The 17,575-nt window shown below is 52.4% G+C and overlaps 1 protein-coding gene and 1 long non-coding RNA gene across 4 annotated transcripts in view; one reads left to right on the top strand and one right to left on the bottom strand.

Moving 5' to 3' along the window:
• Nucleotides 1-17,575, bottom strand: part of LOC135920325 (protein kinase C-binding protein NELL2-like) — a 104,870-nt gene that overhangs the window by 931 nt on the left and 86,364 nt on the right. For 2 of the 3 annotated variants that reach the window (XM_065454539.2, XM_065454538.2), the window contains exons 3-9: nt 7,771-8,200; nt 6,571-6,862; nt 2,625-2,847; nt 2,483-2,559; nt 843-2,153; nt 197-240; nt 1-104 (exon numbers count right to left, since the gene is read on the bottom strand). The exon at nt 1-104 is cut by the window's left edge and continues 931 nt beyond it. In XM_065454539.2, the coding sequence (XP_065310611.1) occupies nt 35-104; nt 197-240; nt 843-2,153; nt 2,483-2,559; nt 2,625-2,847; nt 6,571-6,862; nt 7,771-8,200 (2,447 nt within the window). In that variant the 3' untranslated portion in view covers nt 1-34. The remainder of the gene's footprint in view (nt 105-196; nt 241-842; nt 2,154-2,482; nt 2,560-2,624; nt 2,848-6,570; nt 6,863-7,770; nt 8,201-17,575) is intronic. The other variant, XM_065454541.2, reaches the window with a different exon arrangement.
• LOC139050461 (uncharacterized) lies at nt 12,523-15,362 on the top strand. The gene is made up of 4 exons (XR_011508889.1): nt 12,523-13,250; nt 14,091-14,125; nt 15,075-15,149; nt 15,214-15,362. It is a non-coding gene; the product is annotated as an uncharacterized lncRNA (long non-coding RNA).

Genomic DNA, 17,575 nt, shown 5'->3' with positions numbered 1-17,575 from the left:
CAGGGAAGGTGGTGCGTCGGTGGGCCGGAAACCCTCAGCTGGGAAACGCTGGGGCCATCGCGACCAAGGCAGTCAGCAGAGTACAGGCAGCAGAGGTGGCCGTCCTGCGTTGGGAGAACGGAAGGTGGCGCTGTAAACGCCGCCGCGGGCCCACGCTGCGGTTAGTAGAGCATGCGACAGAGAGCGGGGTTATTACCGGAGCGAACTAAAGCCCGCATTGCTCACCAAGAGCTCGGGGACCTGCGAGGGGGGAGAAGGGGTTAGAGTGAGGCGGCAAACTTGCACCAGCGGCATGCAAGGTTAGCGAGACACGGCGGTCACGCAGCAGCATCGCGCCCTAGGAGGAAGGCTTGCAAACTCGGGGCCGTGACGTCAGACCAGGACAATCTCTCCGAGAGAGCCGCGACGGTTATCGTGCTAGCCTGTACTGCCCAAGCACACCGCTGGACTGAGAACCGACCCCGTGCTTCCAAGACTCTGGTACCTCACGCAAGCCATATGCGGCGAACCACACCAGGGCGAGGAGGACACACTCGAGTTCTGCCGTTCCCAGCTCCACGACGTACAACGGCGTGCGATTAAAGGGTTAGCGCAAGGCGTTGTTTCCAGCACGAACAAGCATAATGATTTTCTTTTGTGAAGATAAACAGCCGTTCCCACGACGGGGTCGCATGGCTTCACCGCAATGTCGCGCAAGCACTGTAGTACACGTCATATCAGCGGCGTGCTGCGCATGCGTGTATAGGAAGCGGCTGCTGGCAAACGGTTAATGCCGCCAGGGAGCGGCGCCATGCGAGTCCTCCTCCGCGCCCCGGAGGGCCCCGGCGCCGCGCGAGGCTCACCGCGCACTTGCAGCTGGCGCAGGGGTCGAGCGGAACCAGCTCGCCGGCGCGGTACGTGCGGCCCATGTGGGTGCAGCCGCGGTGGCCGCTGGAGTTGGCGGCGCCGGCGCACTCCTCGTGGTCCTCGTCGTCGCAGCGCGGGCAGCACTCGCCCGGCCGCAGCGAGTGGGCGGCGCAGCGCAGGGGCGGGCACTCGACGGGCCAGCAGTCCAGCTCGCCGCGCAGGCACTCGCACTGCTGGCAGTTGTGCAGCCACCGCTGGCCGCTGGCCAGCCGCACGCCGGGCTCGTCCGGGTGCTCGCACGAGCCGGCCCGGTCGCACTCCGGGCAGCAGCGCAGGTCCACCCGGGGCGAGTCGCAGCTGCACGGCACGCGGTCGCAGCGCGCCACGCCCGCGCGGCAGACGCACCGCGTGCAGGGGTCCGGCCCCGGCCAGCGCTCGCCGTCGGTGCGCTCGACGCCGCGGTGGTCGCACTTGAGCGAGCAGCTCGAGTTGTCGGCGCACACGCACGCGAAGGAGCCGCGCTCGTTGACGCACGTGGCCGTGCTGTGGCACGTGTGCGTGGCCAGGGCGCACTCGTCCACGTCCTCGCACGAGCCGTCGGCGGCGGTGGGCGCGTAGCCCTCGCGACACTCGCAGTAGAACCAGCCGGGCATGTTCACGCACCGCGAGCGCTCCTCGTCGCACCCGTGCACGCCCTCGGCGCACTCGTCCAGGTCCCGCTCGCAGCGGGCGCCCGCGAAACCGCGCCGGCACGCGCACGTCTCCGGGGCGGCGCAGCGGCCGCCGTTGAGGCAGCCGCGCGAGCACACGGGCGCGCACTGGCGCCGGCCGTCGCCCCGGTAGCCCGCGGGGCACCGGCACTCGTAGCTGCCCGGCGTGTTGAGGCAGCGCGCCAGCCGGTGGCAGCCGTGCTGTCCCGACGCGCACTCGTCCACCTCGGCGCAGCTGAAGGCGTCGACGCGCGCGAAGCCCGGCAGGCAGTCGCAGCGGTAGCTGCCCGGGGTGTTGGCGCAGCGCGTGCTGGACGCCTGGCAGTGGTGACCGTCGAAGCCGCCTTCCTTCAGGCACTCGTCGACGTCCTCGCAGACGCGGCCGCTGCCGGCGTAGCCCGATCGGCACTGGCACACGTACTTGGTCTGCAGGCTGACGCACGAAGCGTGCCGGTCGCAGTCGTGGCCCCGGGCGCAGTAGTCGACGCCCGGGCAGAACTTGCAACACTCGCCGGGCACGCTGAAACGCTGCGACTCGGGGCACGTGAGCGCCGGGCACGACTTCTGGTCGATGCGACGGCACGTCATCTGGCCGTCCTGCGCAGTGGAACATCGTTATAGGCAGCGCAACGGCGGCACAAGGCACGATCCGCCAAGTGCAAATCGTCTACATCCGCTTGGCTGAACGCCTTACCCTACGGTCGTACGTTTAACATCCTACCCGATCAGCCTCGTTACCGTAACAACGGATACTCTTCTTTTACAAGGCATATTCAGAGTAGCAGGAAATCTCGCTCATCGGGAAAATGCGCAGAACTGACGCAACCAATCGCCCATGCTTTTTCTGTATTTTGAGATTTGCGCCGACTCCATGCACTGTTTGGGCGAGCAGGGCATGCCTACAGTAGAAGACGGCGTGTACTCACACTGCAGTTGCACTGGGCGCACTGTAGCGTAACTTGTTCCCCGTGCTCGTAGATGACCTGCTTCAGCAAACATTTCTCTGCAAGGGAAGGAAATCGGCAGTCAGCGACCTCCGCCTCACACGACGCCGTGTCCGCCACTCACTGAGGCAAACGGGGCAGCACCCGCCGGGCTGGAGCACGGGGTGCTTGCAGAGCGGCGCGGGGCACTCGATCGGGTGGCACTCGACCTTGCCCCGCGTGCACGTGCAAATATCACAGTCCTGCTTCCACACCGCGCCGTCGGGCCGCACGGTGTCGTTGACGCGACAGTTGCGCTGACACTCGCACTCCTCCACCGAGGCGATCCTCTGCTCGGCCTCGGCTAGCTGGCGCCACACATGCGAGGGGAGAACAAAACGAGCAGTCTTCACGGGGAAGAAGGGGGCGCCACGGAAGCGAAGCCAGTAATGGTCGGCCCAACACGTGATCACGTCGCGGTAAGGTTTGTGTTTTTCCGCGCTCAGCGCACGCTCTCCGGGAAGGACAACGGGCGCGACAGTAGAACGAGCGAGGTGCGTGACCGGGCCAGGCAGTCCACTGCAACAGACAGCGCACCAGACGGACTGGCATCGGAGCTTCTGTTCGTTCCTTCTGTCAGTCTGCTGGCGCGCTGTCTTTTATACAACGGCACAGCATGCAGCGGTCGCACGCTCCAACGAAGGCGATACATGTGTACGCTGCAACAAACGACCCCGGTTGCACGCGCATATTGAGAGAACATGTGCACAGAGCGGTCCCCTTCCCAAATACAGGGTAGCCGACACGAGATATGTTTTCTAGTCAACCCCTCCATGTCTGTTTTTATCTCGCTACCTGTGCCTGTGATGATTCCGATCCCGCCTCTTTCCAGCTTTTTTTTTTTTTCACCGGTGCCCTAAACAGGGTGTCTACCAAGTTGACATTTCCAAATTCCCTGAGTTTTCCAGGTTTTCCCTGAGCACCTTTGCGAAATTCCCTGAATGAGCCAGAACTTTGTTTTATGTCAAGACAGGCTGACACCACGTTGCCCGATGCTGTCACTCTCTAGTAAGCACGCTGAAACAAAAAAAAATGACTTAATCCAGTTTGAATAGTAAGGAGTAATATCTATTTTATTTAAAAAGAAAACACAAGGAAGGTGTTAGTAAAATGCACAGCGAAAGAAATGGTAAAGCCCATTCCAAGTTGAGCCAAACATTTTCAAATACGAATGAAAAGGAGATGCAAACATAAGTAAATATTTTTTTAATATCAGCTATTTCTATCAACTGATAGCAAGCTCATCTGTATGAGGTCCTGAACTTTGTCACAACTAAGGTTCTCTCTCAGCAGCTGGGAAGTCAACCTCAACTGTCCTGGCATACTCTCAGCCCGTACACATCTCAGCGTTGGGTTTCACTGCTTAAACAATTTATTTTGGTTTGGATGAGGGACACCTGTGTCTCAGCGTCAGCCAACACTTAGTTTTTTTAGCTCAAGCTCCTTCAAAAAGGCGGCGGCACCCTTCCTTTCCCGTTAATTCCTCAGTGCGTCGGTCCTTTCTGTTCTCATCCTCCTTCTAAGACGCTTTCACCACATGGATCATCTGAAGCATCCTCTTGGTCAGTTGTACAGTCAACATTTGATTTTTCGGACTTCCGAGGGGCCGCAAAAAAAAATTGAAAAAAAAAACGGGCAGTCTGAAAAAAATTAATGCATGTCTTTAACTGCGTTTAAGGGCTAAATTACCACAGGCACGTCTGAAAAAGCTCTGAAAGCCTGCCGGTACGCTTATTAGGCATATCAGGGCTTGTACTGTGACAGGAGACGGGGTGCACGCATGTGTAATTAAGGAATACATACTGTGTCCCGTGACAATTGCCCCCTTCCCACGCTTGGTATGCTTCACCGCCTCACACTCATGTACTGAGGCGAAGCTAACTTTCGGAGACTGGCATTACGCAACGCGCTGTGCTCTGCGAGCTTCAAAGCCAATCGCGAGGATTACAAAGGCGGAGTCGGTGCCATTGGTGATAGCGGCGAATTCTGTCAATGAAAAATACGGCACCACACGGCAAGAAGCTTAATAGCGAACATAGAAGCAGCTAGGCCTAACGTTGCCGCGGTGGTGGTTACGGCTGCCAGCGGATCTGCCTGCGAGAGTGCCGGTTCGAGGCGGCGAGATAATCAAAATAGCGGCGGTGGCGGCTCTGATTAATGCCATTTCAGACCTGCAGTCAGGGCAATATACATTGACTATATGGAGTACGTGGTGGTGCCGCAAAACCGTGCAAATTATCGGGCATGTCCGAAAAATCGGGCGTCTAGAAAATCGGTCGTTAACTACTCCGGCAATACATCGTGCCGATGACACGGCGTCAATGACGATTCGTTGCGATTCCTCTGTTACTGGAGCCAGCATTAGCACGACTTTCGTTCCCTTTCAATAAAGTTACAGCTAACTTTCCCTGATAGAAGCACAAATTCCCTGAGTTTTCCCTGAGTTTTTCCAGACTGTTCAAATTCCCTGAGAATTCCCGGTTTTCCCGGTTGGTAGACACCCTGACTAAACGTTTCTCGATCTAAATGCTCTAAACTCCAAACCTGGACTTGCGCTAGAGCAGAGCGCCATCTGTCAACAGAAGTAATTACAACAGTCCGGCTTGTTAAGCGACGAATCCGCAGTTAAGCGTGGACGGCACGTGTCACCTTTCTCTCGTCCGGCGGCAGCAGCAACGACAATGTACATGGAAGAGGTCGCAAGTTCTTTTTTTCTTTTCTGTCCGCGAGCGCTCGCAACAGACGACCAAAGAAGCACGACAGCTGCGCGGCCAGATGCGGTTCCACATCTCTGAACAGTCACCCATGCGTGGATATCGCGCAGGGAACACGGCACATTTCGCAGAAAGTGAGCGGAGCCTGCGTGAAGACTGCGAGGCGGCCCAGCACTTTTGAAATCTGTCGATGCCACCGCGAAGTGTAACGGTTCAGTACAGCTGGCGCAAGAAGGGCAGGGAGCATGCCTGGGAATAAGGTATGACGTGCACTTTACGCTTCGCTCAGAGATTACTATTACTGTTGTTGCTGCAGTCAAACGAGCAGGAGCCGAAATATATCCTTCGCTATATGGATCATTTCGCTATGAAGGTCGCCTCTTTTAGGGTACATTACATCGCATAATAAGAATGCTGAAACAAATCAAACTTTATGCTGACCATGCTGAGAAGTTTGGAATCGGATAAAGCATTTTGAAACAATAATCAGCTTTAGCAGGCTGTTCTAATGGTTGGTCTAATGTTTGCGACACCGCCTCTGGCAGAATTACCCCAACGGGCATATTATATACACACGGTGGTCCTGCTGTGTGTCAGAGCAGTCTTACGAGGGCATTCTTGCGCTTCTGGGCTCGCATCGCTTTTTTGCACGTTTTCGAACCAGTCCTGGACGAAATGCGCCGTCCAACTGGACTTTCACGGTAAATTAAGATTAGATTATTGGTTTCATGTGCCAAAATCCCGATCTGATTATGAGGCACGCGGTATAGCGGCAGACTGCAGAACTATTTCTTGCTCGTTTCTCTAACGTGCAGGTAAGACTACGTACACGAGGTTTGTTTTTTTTTTTGCATTTCGCCCCCATCGAAATGCGGCGGCCGAGACCGAACCCGCGACCTCGAGATCAGAAGCACGACGCCACAGCATCCAGGCAACCGCGGTGGGTGACTTGCACGTTGCCAGCACAGTTACAACAGATTCCGCGCGGGAATTTCTAGCATAACTTTATAGTGGCGCTTACGATACGTGTACAGGTATAACGTAAAAACGTGTGGCCAGGTCCCGTTGCACCCTTCGTTGTACACGTCATTTCGTAACAAAAAACATTCCTCGTAACGACGTTCGGCTGTATTATGCGTAAACGCGAAGAAAACATTTCAGGGCAGGCTGGCAACTGCGCCCGGAAGGTGCGTAGACGCCCGCCTGCCTTGAAGCGAGGGAGCCACAGCACGAACGACAGGGAGGAAGAGGATCGGAAGAGGGGAGAAAGGGAGTCTGGGGAGCAGAATAAGTACACTCGAGGCGTGCCCCACTCACCCGCTGCGTGAGCTTGCTGACGTATCCCTCGAGGCGCTCGACGGCCTCGCGGAGCTCCTGGAACTGGCCGCAGGTGGGGCACTGGGCGTCGAGCTGCGGGCACTGCAGCAGCACGGCCTGCGGCTGCGCCACGATGCGCACGTCCTGCAGCTCCCCGCGGAAGTGGAAGTGGTGCGCGTTGCGCTGGCCCAGCCACAGCTGCCACGGCTTGCCCTCGTCGTCCGCGGCCGTCTTGGGCGGCTGCCGCAGCAGGCGCGAGTAGACGCGGCTGCAGTCCACGAACAGCTGCACGCTGCGTTCGGGGGAGAGAGAGAGGGCGCTTGTAGCGCGCGCCTCGACCGGCCGCCGCCCCGCCGGTGAGCGCGGTGATCACCTCGGCTCGACTAACAATCGGTGCTGCGCAGGAATCTGCGACTGACCACCCTGGAACGCGTGCCAAGTGTCCGGCCACCGTGTCTACGTCGGGCATTAATCACATTTGGGGCTGTGCCCTGGTGCTCGGGATGATAGGAACACGCGATGCTCAGGGAGAAGAAACCAAGGGATCACGTTCCGGAGAACTCGTTAGATAACCGACAACCAATTCGCGAACTCATCGCCACAGTACCTGCATCACGCAGGTCTGCATGCGGCTACTTGATGCCGCTTTTTTACGGCGAAACTGTATACTGATATCGAAACTGTATACTGGTATATCGAAACTGTATACTGATATCGAAACTGATATCGGGCACCTCAACCGCGGCGAGGGGAGGGGGGGGGGGGGGGTGAGGACAAATTCCGCAGTTAAAGCCCCTTTCGGCCGTACAGTTCAGGTGTGGTCAGTTCACGCTCACTGCGGAAAATGTGATATAACGCAAGCACATGAGTACCTGACAGAAATACCTGGATACCTAAAGGAAGCACATGGATAGCGAACATTAGCACCTGAGTACCTAGTTGAAGTGTCTGGACACCTAACATTTAAGAGTATTAGGAGTATCTACAGCAGTCAGCATAACGGAAGTACCTAACAGAAGTTCCTGCTTACCTAACAGTTACATACATAACGGAAGTACCTAATGGAAGCACGTGGATACACAACAAAAGTACCCAGCTGAATACCTAAGAGACACCTGGACGCCCAACAGAATCATTTGGGTATTATCTGGGCGCCTGATAGGTGACGCCCGCACGACGGGAGCATAGCATAGCGCATACCTGGGCCCGCTGATGGCGACGGCGACCTGGTGCCAGGCGCCGTCGGCCAGCCGGTAGGGGAACGTCTCGACCATCTGGCGGCCCCCGCCGGCCACGTAGTGGAGGCGCAGCTCGTCCCGGCGACCGCTGCTCTGCAGCTCGACGAAGCCGCCGCCGTCGCGGCACAGCGACAGCACGGTGCCCACGTTGCGCGGCTCCTGGCGCACGGCGGCCATCAGGGTGACGTCCGCGGAGAGCAGCAGGTGCGCCGCGTGCCGGGCCGCTTCGGCGGGCAGCGCCACCTGCCTCGTCCTGGACGCGGAGAGGCGCACGGCGGGGCTCCAGCGGTGCATGCCCCTGGCTGGCTCCAGGCCCGCGTAGCTGCCGTTGCCCAGCGCCTCGATCAGGTCCAACTCGGGGCCGAGTGCCGCCGCCGCCGCCGCCGCCGCCGCTGCGCGAGCACGAGGGAGACACCCGCGTTTTACACTTGCGTCGAGAAATCGCGGTCCGCAAGGGACACGCCTCTCTACCGGACCCGATAACGCTAAACCACAGACGACATGCACAGCCGCAATCAGAATGAAGACACATTTACAAACGCGGGCTGTGAGCTGCGACCTTGGAAAGCTTTGGAAGGAATTAAGGTGCATTCTAGCAAGCATATATATTCAAGGCACCCCGGCCACAAATCCCCAGCAACTTCTGCGGGAGACGGGAAACGCGCTGAATACGTGTTCGGGTTAAGTATAAGATTAATCAATCTGGCGCTTTACGAGCTAAAGTCACGATACGATTGCGAGGCACGCCGTAGTGAGGGACCCTGGAATAATTTAGACCACCTGGGGATCTTTAACGTGCACCGAATACATGCTGCATGCACGCGTCGGGTTATGGTGGTAATAGACACTGTCGCGCGGACATTTCTTGCGATGAGGATGTATAGGTACCGCTTGCTATTCTGTTGCTAATAATTCAGTGGAGGGCAAAGCCGGTCAATGGCCCATATGTAGGGTCAGTGCGGATGGGTGGGTTATTGTATCCGTTAAACGCCAACTCCAACGAAACCTCGCAAGAGTGCCATCGTCCACTCGGCGAGAATCGCACTCATGCCAAACCCGTTGTCCTCGCCACATGTCCCAGCCAATCGGCTCTTTATTTACCCGACAATTATGAAAAACGGCTGAAGTAGCCATGAAGCTATCGCTTAAAATCACGCAATGGTTGTTAGCCTTACGAATTTGCCGCAATTTCGTGACGCCTAGTATATGTCTTTCTTTTAAACAAATTCAGGTTTCACTAGAGCTTGCGTTTAACGTATACATATTTCTCCACTCTGTTCTCGCATTTAGGACTCCTGTAACCAGTCTCGGCGTACGACGCGAATCGGACACAACGTCAATTACAGCTGAGGATTCCTCTGACTTGTCAGCCAATAGTAGAAATGTGGGAAATTGAGTGCTGATAAGTGTTATCTGAATCACCAATGCACCGATTTGGAGAGCGTATATAGTTATCGAAAGTAGCGTTAAGCGCAAGATTTATGAATGAATCTGACTTCGTTCTACTCGGCTTCATTTCCGCAATTGGGACACTTGCTACAATGCGATTAATTATAAATGTAATGGGTGAAATTGTATTTAATACCACTCCGCAAGAACTTATGAGCCAACCGAATAGACCTTACCGCACGCGCTGCGGCAGCAGTGCGTTCGTGACCCCCGGAAAACTTCCTGTCGCGCATTTGCGACACTTAAGTTAGCCAATCAAAACTAAGTATTTTGTCCTATATACTATACTATAGGCACATGCTCTTGACGTGTCAGGTACAAGGAATATGTCCCGTGTGTCCAGCTCCTGCATGCTTCTTTGTTGCTGTACTTAGCAGTAAAATTCACTTTTCAGACATTCTCTAACTCTGCAGCAAAACTGGTGCCAGCTGGAGAGTTCTGTATAGTTACAGACTAATGTAACTTGTGTTGTTGCAGAGTGCTTAACCGGAAGTACTCTGGGAACTCCGTTTGGTAGCAAACAAATTTGGAGTACGCTCAAGCTTCACCTTTAAGAGTGGAACGCGACAGCATTCGAAGACCCCTGGGTTCTTCTCACGCTTCCCGGCAACTCCAGCTTATGTACCCACAATGTTTACCGGGAAACGCTGGCCGCGAACGCTATGCACGGAGACGAGTTCTGTGGTTCGTTTTTTTTTTTTATGCGAAGCATATTACGAGAGCTCAACCCAGCTCCTCAGGCGCGGCGGTGTTGCCATGAAATCACGTGACACCGTGACGTCACGACAGAGGAGAAGTGGCTTTGGCTCAACTCTTGCAAGACGGGCTGGGTGGGAATCGAACCAAGGTCTCCGGAGTGTGGGACGGAGACGCTACCACTGAGCCACGAGTACGATGCTTCAAAGCGGTACAAAAGCGCCTCTAGTGAATGCGGTGTTGCCTTAGAAACGAGCTGTTTCTAAAGCGTGCGTCTCTTGCTCAGGCGCACATTTCGTTGCCGCGCCGAACGCTGCTTTGCTCGACGCTCACCGCGTCCAATGCGGGGCGCGTAGTCGCTGCCCTGTAGCCCATTGTCTTACACCCCTTGGCGGGTCGACGGGAACGCTGTCGCGTTCCACTCTTGAAGGCGAATAAGTAATGCATGAGTTGTTTCTTCGTCTAGCCGAACCAAATATAGCCAAGCAGCAGCAGTTCACCAGGCTAAACAGTGGTTCAACAACTAAAATAAAGGCTAGTATGCTTCGCATCCTGGGCTTAACCTTACCTAAGCCACAGCCATTTTTTTTTTATGCGAAGCATATTACGAGAGCTCAACCCAGCTCCTCAGGCGCGGCGGTGTCGCCTTCAATACCACGTGACACCGTGACGTCACGACAGAGGAGAAACGGGCCTCCAACTTTCAGCTGCGCTGCCTCTGCTAGACACTCACGAGGTGAGATGCCTCCTGGAGACAGAGCTGCTCGTTGCAATGAGAGGCGAAGGTTGCGGCGTGCTACAGAGACTGATTCTAGGTGGCTTTGGCTCAACTCTTGCAAGGTGGGCTGGGTGGGAATCGAACCAGGGTCTCCGGAGTGCGAGACGGAGACGCTACCACTGAGCCACGAGTACGATGCTTCAAAGCGGTACAAAAGCGCCTCTAGTGAATGCGGTGTTGCCTTAGAAACGAGCTGTTTCTCAGGCGTGCGTCTCTTGCTCAGGCGCACATTTCGTTGCCGCGCCGAACGCTGCGTTGCTCGACGCTCACCGCGTCCAATGCGGGGCGCGTAGTCGCTGCGCCGTAGCCCATTGTCTTACACCCCTTGGCGGGTCGACGGGAACGCTGTCGCGTTCCACTCTTGAAGGCGAAGCAGAGTAACGCATGAGTTGTTTCTTCGTCTAGCCGAACCAAATATAGCCAAGCAACAGCAGTTCACCAGGCTAAACAGTGGTTCAACAACTAAAATAAAGGCTAGTATGCTTCGCATCCTGGGCTTAACCTTAGCTAAGCCACAGCCATTTTTTTTTATGGTGTGCACGGAACCAAGGGGCCAGCGCCACTCCTACTAAGACATCAAACGGCAGCTGGAAAACGCTATCGCGTTACAAGGGGTCTGAGTTTCCGCGTAACGGAATTGTTTTCTCGTATATTCAAATTTCAATCCGACGCTATCACGTCTGTAGGTTGTGCGCAAGTCGCACGTCACAATTTTTATGACGCATTTTACTTTGAGAAATTCAATTAGTTCAGTAACTTCTTTGCATTACACCTTTGCCTGCGTGGTTCGGAATGACTATTGCCGAAACGCCAATCGACGCTGTACGCCGACGCCGTATTTTCTGGGACACGGGGCGCTGAACGCTGTCGCGTTAAAAAAAAGGGGTACGTACATAAGACCGCAGTGCCCTATCACGCCTGTAAGTTAATAGCTGAACAGATGTGCATCGCTCTTCATTCCTTTCATTTTTTTTTTTCGTTTGCGTAAGAATTTATAGCAATCGTAAGTTCAGCAAATGGCAAATATTGATAGCAGATGTCACAGCCGTCGTCTGTAAATAGGTCACTCTTCAAAACGCAAGCGTGTCGTCAGTGAAGCTCATTATTTAGGCGAACGATACATCAAGCACCGCAGATACGTCTGACAGCGGCCATTGTAACGGTCTAGCATTTAAACCGGCATCGATCATCCGTGCTGTCAAAGCGGAGACGTGCATAAGTGTCAAACCGGAGAAACTCCCGCGCCAAGGCTACGTCTTTAAGAGAGGATGAACATAAAAAAAAATGAAGGGAATCGTTGCAGAAACCATCGAACATGACTGTCAAAGTAAGCGAATAACTTATCTGGACAACGAAAATAAATGCTAGAAATACTTTAGAAGTACATAGCTGGCATCGGTAGCGGTGTTTGATAACGGCGGCCCAAACTATCGTCAATGTGTTTTGGTAGAGGGTACGACAGCGTGAGGACGCCGACGGTTGCGGCACGACGACCACGACGGTGGGACGCGTGAGGGGACCCCGACTCTCTCGCGTCCCCTGAACGCTGCTTTCCCCGCGTGGCTCTCGCGTCTCCTGGAATCCCTCTTCCGCGCGTGGCACGCGTGCGGCGTCGGCGGTTGCGCAACTGCACGAGAGATGGCGCGTGATCCGCTTGATAACGACACCAGACGGTGGGGATACTTGGGCGCACGACGGAGTAGGCAAGGTCCATCGAAATAGCTCGCGCAGCTTGGAACGAAAAGCGTGCTAAGGCATATCGCCAGTGATATCAGTTAGTGGTGCACCATAGAGTTAGTAGAACAACTCTAGAGGAAAAGCTGGGCCGGAAAAGTGGGAACCTCTAGGGCGCCGCCCTGTTGCTACTGGTCAATGTGGCCAGCGCAATTACTATTGAAAGAGCTGAGAACACGTACAGGTCACCTTATGCTTTGTCACCTAAAAACGCATACCTGATGGCTTTATGAAGGTGGTACGTTAATATTAAGTTTACAGAAAGCGATCGCTAAGTCCGTGACTTATGTAAATCACGATGTACGCATTCATGCAATAAAGGATGACGCGAATTTCGGTTTCGAATCTGTTTTTTGGATGCGTAGTAGTTTCGTTTGACATGCGATCGCGCGTCGACATCGGACGCTATGACACACTCGTGCCTTATGTGCCACCGAAGCCCCGAAGTGGTCTGGCATATACCTTCACATGTAAGTAAACGAATTTATCTCCTTGTTGAGAATATCACGCGAGTAGGCAGCTCTTGTGGTACATCACAATCGTTCGAGAAGCGTCACAGTAGAGCATTTTTCTGCATGCGGAGCGGTGTTTTTATTTGCAGGTTTCCCTTCAGTAGGAAATTGCTGGACAGGCGGACCAGCGCACCGGAATTGTATTGGCGAAGCCACAAGCAACTCAAAGAATCTGTTTAATTGTTGCACGTTGAACAATCATGATTCTACAAAGGCCACAGCAGAAAAACAGCCTGATGACCGAGTATTTCTGTGCCACGAAGTAATCAAGAGGCGAGTGCCTAATGCGGACGAAATAGAGTGCATCGAGACTTAGAACGACAGAAAGCTGAGCTAATTCGTAAGGATTCATTATGCAAAACAGAGGTGAGGCGTGCAGACAGCACACAAGAGTAGAGAAGTGGGCGGCGCGCGTGTTGTTTGCTTGTAAATACTCTACTCTTGTTTCCTGTCTGCACGCCTCACCTCCGTTTTGCATAACGAGTGCATCAAGCCACATATTAATAGCTTAGGCGTTTTATTAACTGTGCAATATTTTCAACACTTCCTTGCATGCCATTTCATGTGGCATATCTTTTCTGGTCACAAATTTGTGCAGCGAATCTATTTGCATGATCGACTCCGGGCCTGTGGGACCGTTCACTTGCACTTGATGCTGAGTCTTTTACATGTACCCAGAAACTGCAGATATGCACATCAGATCCCTGCGAGCACTTTCAAAATTCAATTATTTTCGACAACAGGCACATATGCAATACTGACATAATCCGGAATACCACTAAGCAGCTGGGACACATTTTTGTTGACCATACTCGCAGGTAAAATAAGTACATCATGTGGACAGCTCCAGCTCATTTTCCTTAAGTCAGTGTGTACAAGGGTTATGCAAAAATAATTTTTTTCTCGCGCACCGATTATTTTGCTTTATAAGCAAGAGAACCCACCACGTTAGTGTAACGTATCTTGTGCATCACACTAATATGTGCTTTCATTTACCAAGTGAGATGAGTTACTTTTATGGCTCATTCAGTCATATCACACTGCAAGCTGCATTCATCAATCTTCAATGGGATTTTGCAAATGTTTAATGAAACATGTTTCCCTTTTATGCAGATATGCAATGGCAAGCCCTTCCGTGTGTTCCAAAGGTAAAATTTAAGCTCTAAATTAAAGAAGACATTTCTAGTCAGAAACAAGCAAAAATAGTGAATGCAGAGCATCAGAAGCCCAAGGTACAGAAATTATGAGAAGTGTCGAATGATTTTAAGGAAAGAGTCGTATTTAAAAATGCAAGACCCTTTAGTGGAGGTCAAGCAAGTCAATATAGGTAGAATACTCTGCAAAATTATGCGAGTGAGGGGATGTCAAACAATGGGTCAGGAAATGCATTGTTTTTCTGCAAAACAAAAGCTGATTGCCATTACATAAGTCACTTTAGCATCATGATAAATTCAGAAATAAACCAAAAAACAAGACACGCAAAAATAAACAAAACATTTAATGATATTTCAGCAGAACTTTTTGTTGGGCTAGTTGGTGCATATTACTGAAGTACTATAGCGCCAAACAGACGACACAAGAAGAAGAGACACGGACATAAGCGCTCGTCCGTGTCTCTTCTTGTGTCGTCTGTTAGGCGCTATAGTACTTCAGCCATTTAATGATGCTCTCTCCACACTGGGATAAATAAAAACAAACACATCACATCTAATGTGGACATATCAGATGCCTTGTGAAACATAAAGGAACAATTCAGTTTTGAGCTATGGCACTTGCCGCATAGATGTGGGGGGGCCTTGCACCAATAGTGATAGTTACCACTGCATTTAGAAATTGAAAGCATTCATGCAGACAAAGATGATTCTTTATATTTTTGGCTACCACTTCAAATGCCTCCACCAAGTGTTACAATGCTGCACGCAGCCATACTAAGGATCTCGCAACAACACCTGCAGGTAAAAAGCAGAAGCAGTCAAAGTGCTGGTGTGTTCTGGACACTATGTTTGAAAACTTTTAGGCAAGAAGAGTGCAAGAAGCAGACATAACTGCATTTATTTCCATAATTCCCCCTTTAAATGGCCTTTTCTTTTTGCTTAGACAATGCCTACGCCTAGCCACAGCAGCTCCCTCATACAGACTCCGCAAACCAAGAGGCCGTGGAGGCAAATGCAGGTAAGAGGCAATAAGCAATAGCACTGGTATCAACATTCATCTAATTTCTTTTTATTTCGTTTAGGCAGCCAGCACACCTCGAACAGCCACCTTGACTGCGGGTGTGTCACCCTAGTCGCCAAGGAAACATTTGAGGGAAAGTGACAGGCAATGTGAACAGCCACTCCTCCATGTAAACAATACTCTTTCTCTCGGATGACTCCTACGCCTCACCACGCCAACACACTTGTGCACAAAGATGCCGCAGAGGCACGTGCAGGTCAGAGGCAAGAAGCAGTGGCACTGGTGTAGACATTTACCCAATTTCTTTTTCTTACACTGAGGCAGCCAGCACACCTCGAACAGCCACCTCGACTGCGGGTGTGTTAGTTGATCCCTGTTGTACATGTGCTCATAATAAACTTCAGTAAACTTGAACTTCATAATAAACGTGAAGGCAAATGGTGCATTGATGCATTGTATTTTTGAACATTTATTGTACACATACAATATATGTTATACTTTGCAGTGCTACAGAGCGTATTTTGAAGCTTCCCCCTATATTTTGCACCTTTAATTACCTATGTGTTGTGTGGCCCTCAATGCAGTTCATGTTGTAGCAGCTGCTTTGTCTGTGTATCGCACATTGGCTTAAGCTCGTGATATCCACATACTTCTCTCCCATATACAAAATAAAGTTCTATGTAGTCCTCAGTGTTACAACAAAAAATGAAAGTAAACAATCCGATCGTGGAATTATGTTTATTACAGTGATTCCTACGACAGTTACTGACAAGTTGACAACTTGAACTGGTCAATCGGTCCACAGCCTCCTCTATTTTTCAAAAATAAAGGAGGCTATGATCCGTCATGGCAAGGAATTGTATGTATACATAAAAAAAGGGGGTATGTGTGTGTTTGTAGTGGGGGTATAGGATTAGGGCGGTACGAAAAAATGTACCAACACCGTCCTCTAGACCCATTCCGTTGAGGTACCGTAACAAAACGTATTATGCATAAAGTTCATACAACCAACTCTGATATTACTACAGACGCCAGGCGACGCGAGCTACATTTGTCATGATGCATTCGCGACTGCACCGGATGCCCTCCACATTATTCTCGTTAATCGTGCCCACTGCGCCGAGGCAAAAGAAAGACCATGGGCGCAGGTGCCTTTAAAGTATCTCGACCTTGCGAGGCACGGCTGCGCGTGCCAGGGGAGCTGTCCGTGCGAACACTCCCTGGCACACACCTGCCTCGGCGGCCCCAACCTACGTACCGTTCTGCTTCGAGCTTTGATCCCCCCACTGTCCCTCGGGTGCCCTGGAGTTCCTGCGCCGCCTGCTCTACTACCATCTCAGGTGCTCTCCTGAGACTTCCGTTTGTCGGTTACATGTGCCCTACAGCTGGATCATTACTTATAATAATAAAAAACCCGATCTATCGTCACGACGATAGATCGCTAAAGCGGCTTTTGCAACATACCGCGCCCGTGCGAAGATAATTACGGAACGCCAACGAGGAATCTGACCACAGCTTCGAGCTCGTAACGTCGTCGAGTGACACTCCTGCAACAGGCGTGACCGCTGAAAACCGCATACCGCCAGAAGCTTGAACAGGATCATCCCTCGGTTGCATAACTGCCAGCTCTACGGCCAACATGGACCACACCCACACCATCCCGCAACATAGAATAAAGAACCGACTTATGAAGCCCAAACACACGGCTGCACGCACACATCACAACACTTCAAGCGAGACGCCATGCTGCTACGCTGCTACTGTTGCCGGATTAAAACTGACTACTGTCACCAAGTCTAGCAAGCGTCTCAGGAGCTGGCAACCTCGGCGCGTAGCAACATGGCGGCGCTCTTGAGGTTCCCGATTTTAATGCATGGGCCCTATGGGTAGCTTGTCCTCTAGAGTCAGTATAGTAACTCTATGGTGGTGCACGATTGGAGCGCGACAGAGCTCTCGCGTAACAGAATGTTTTCTGGCATATTCAAATCACAATCCGACGCTTTCATGTCTGTAGGCAGTGTATAAGTCATACTTTACGGTTTTTCTACGTATTTTATTTAGCTTGAGTCATTTCAATTCAGTAACTTGCTTGAGCCACATGGAGGGCCTGGGTACGGGTGATTCGCAAATCTTTGCCGAAACGACGTCCGACGCTGGACGCTGAAGCCGGATTTTCTGCGACGCAGGGCCCTTAACGCGCTCGCGTTAGAACACCGAAATTGTTTTAAACAGACAAGTCTCACGCAACACAGTTGCTTCAATTATACTTGTTGCGCAAGAGTCAGTGATCAATAAATATACGTGCTAAAGTTAAATGCAAGGCGACTTGTTTTCTGAAAGACCCGAATAGTTATAACGACCACACCTGCGACAACCACCACACCTGCACATATGCAGCAGTAACGATATTTGACAAGCTTCAC

This window comes from Dermacentor albipictus, chromosome 10, assembly GCF_038994185.2.
Source record: "Dermacentor albipictus isolate Rhodes 1998 colony chromosome 10, USDA_Dalb.pri_finalv2, whole genome shotgun sequence".
Taxonomy (NCBI): domain Eukaryota; kingdom Metazoa; phylum Arthropoda; class Arachnida; order Ixodida; family Ixodidae; genus Dermacentor; species Dermacentor albipictus.
This window is presented reverse-complemented; position numbering and strand designations above follow the sequence as displayed.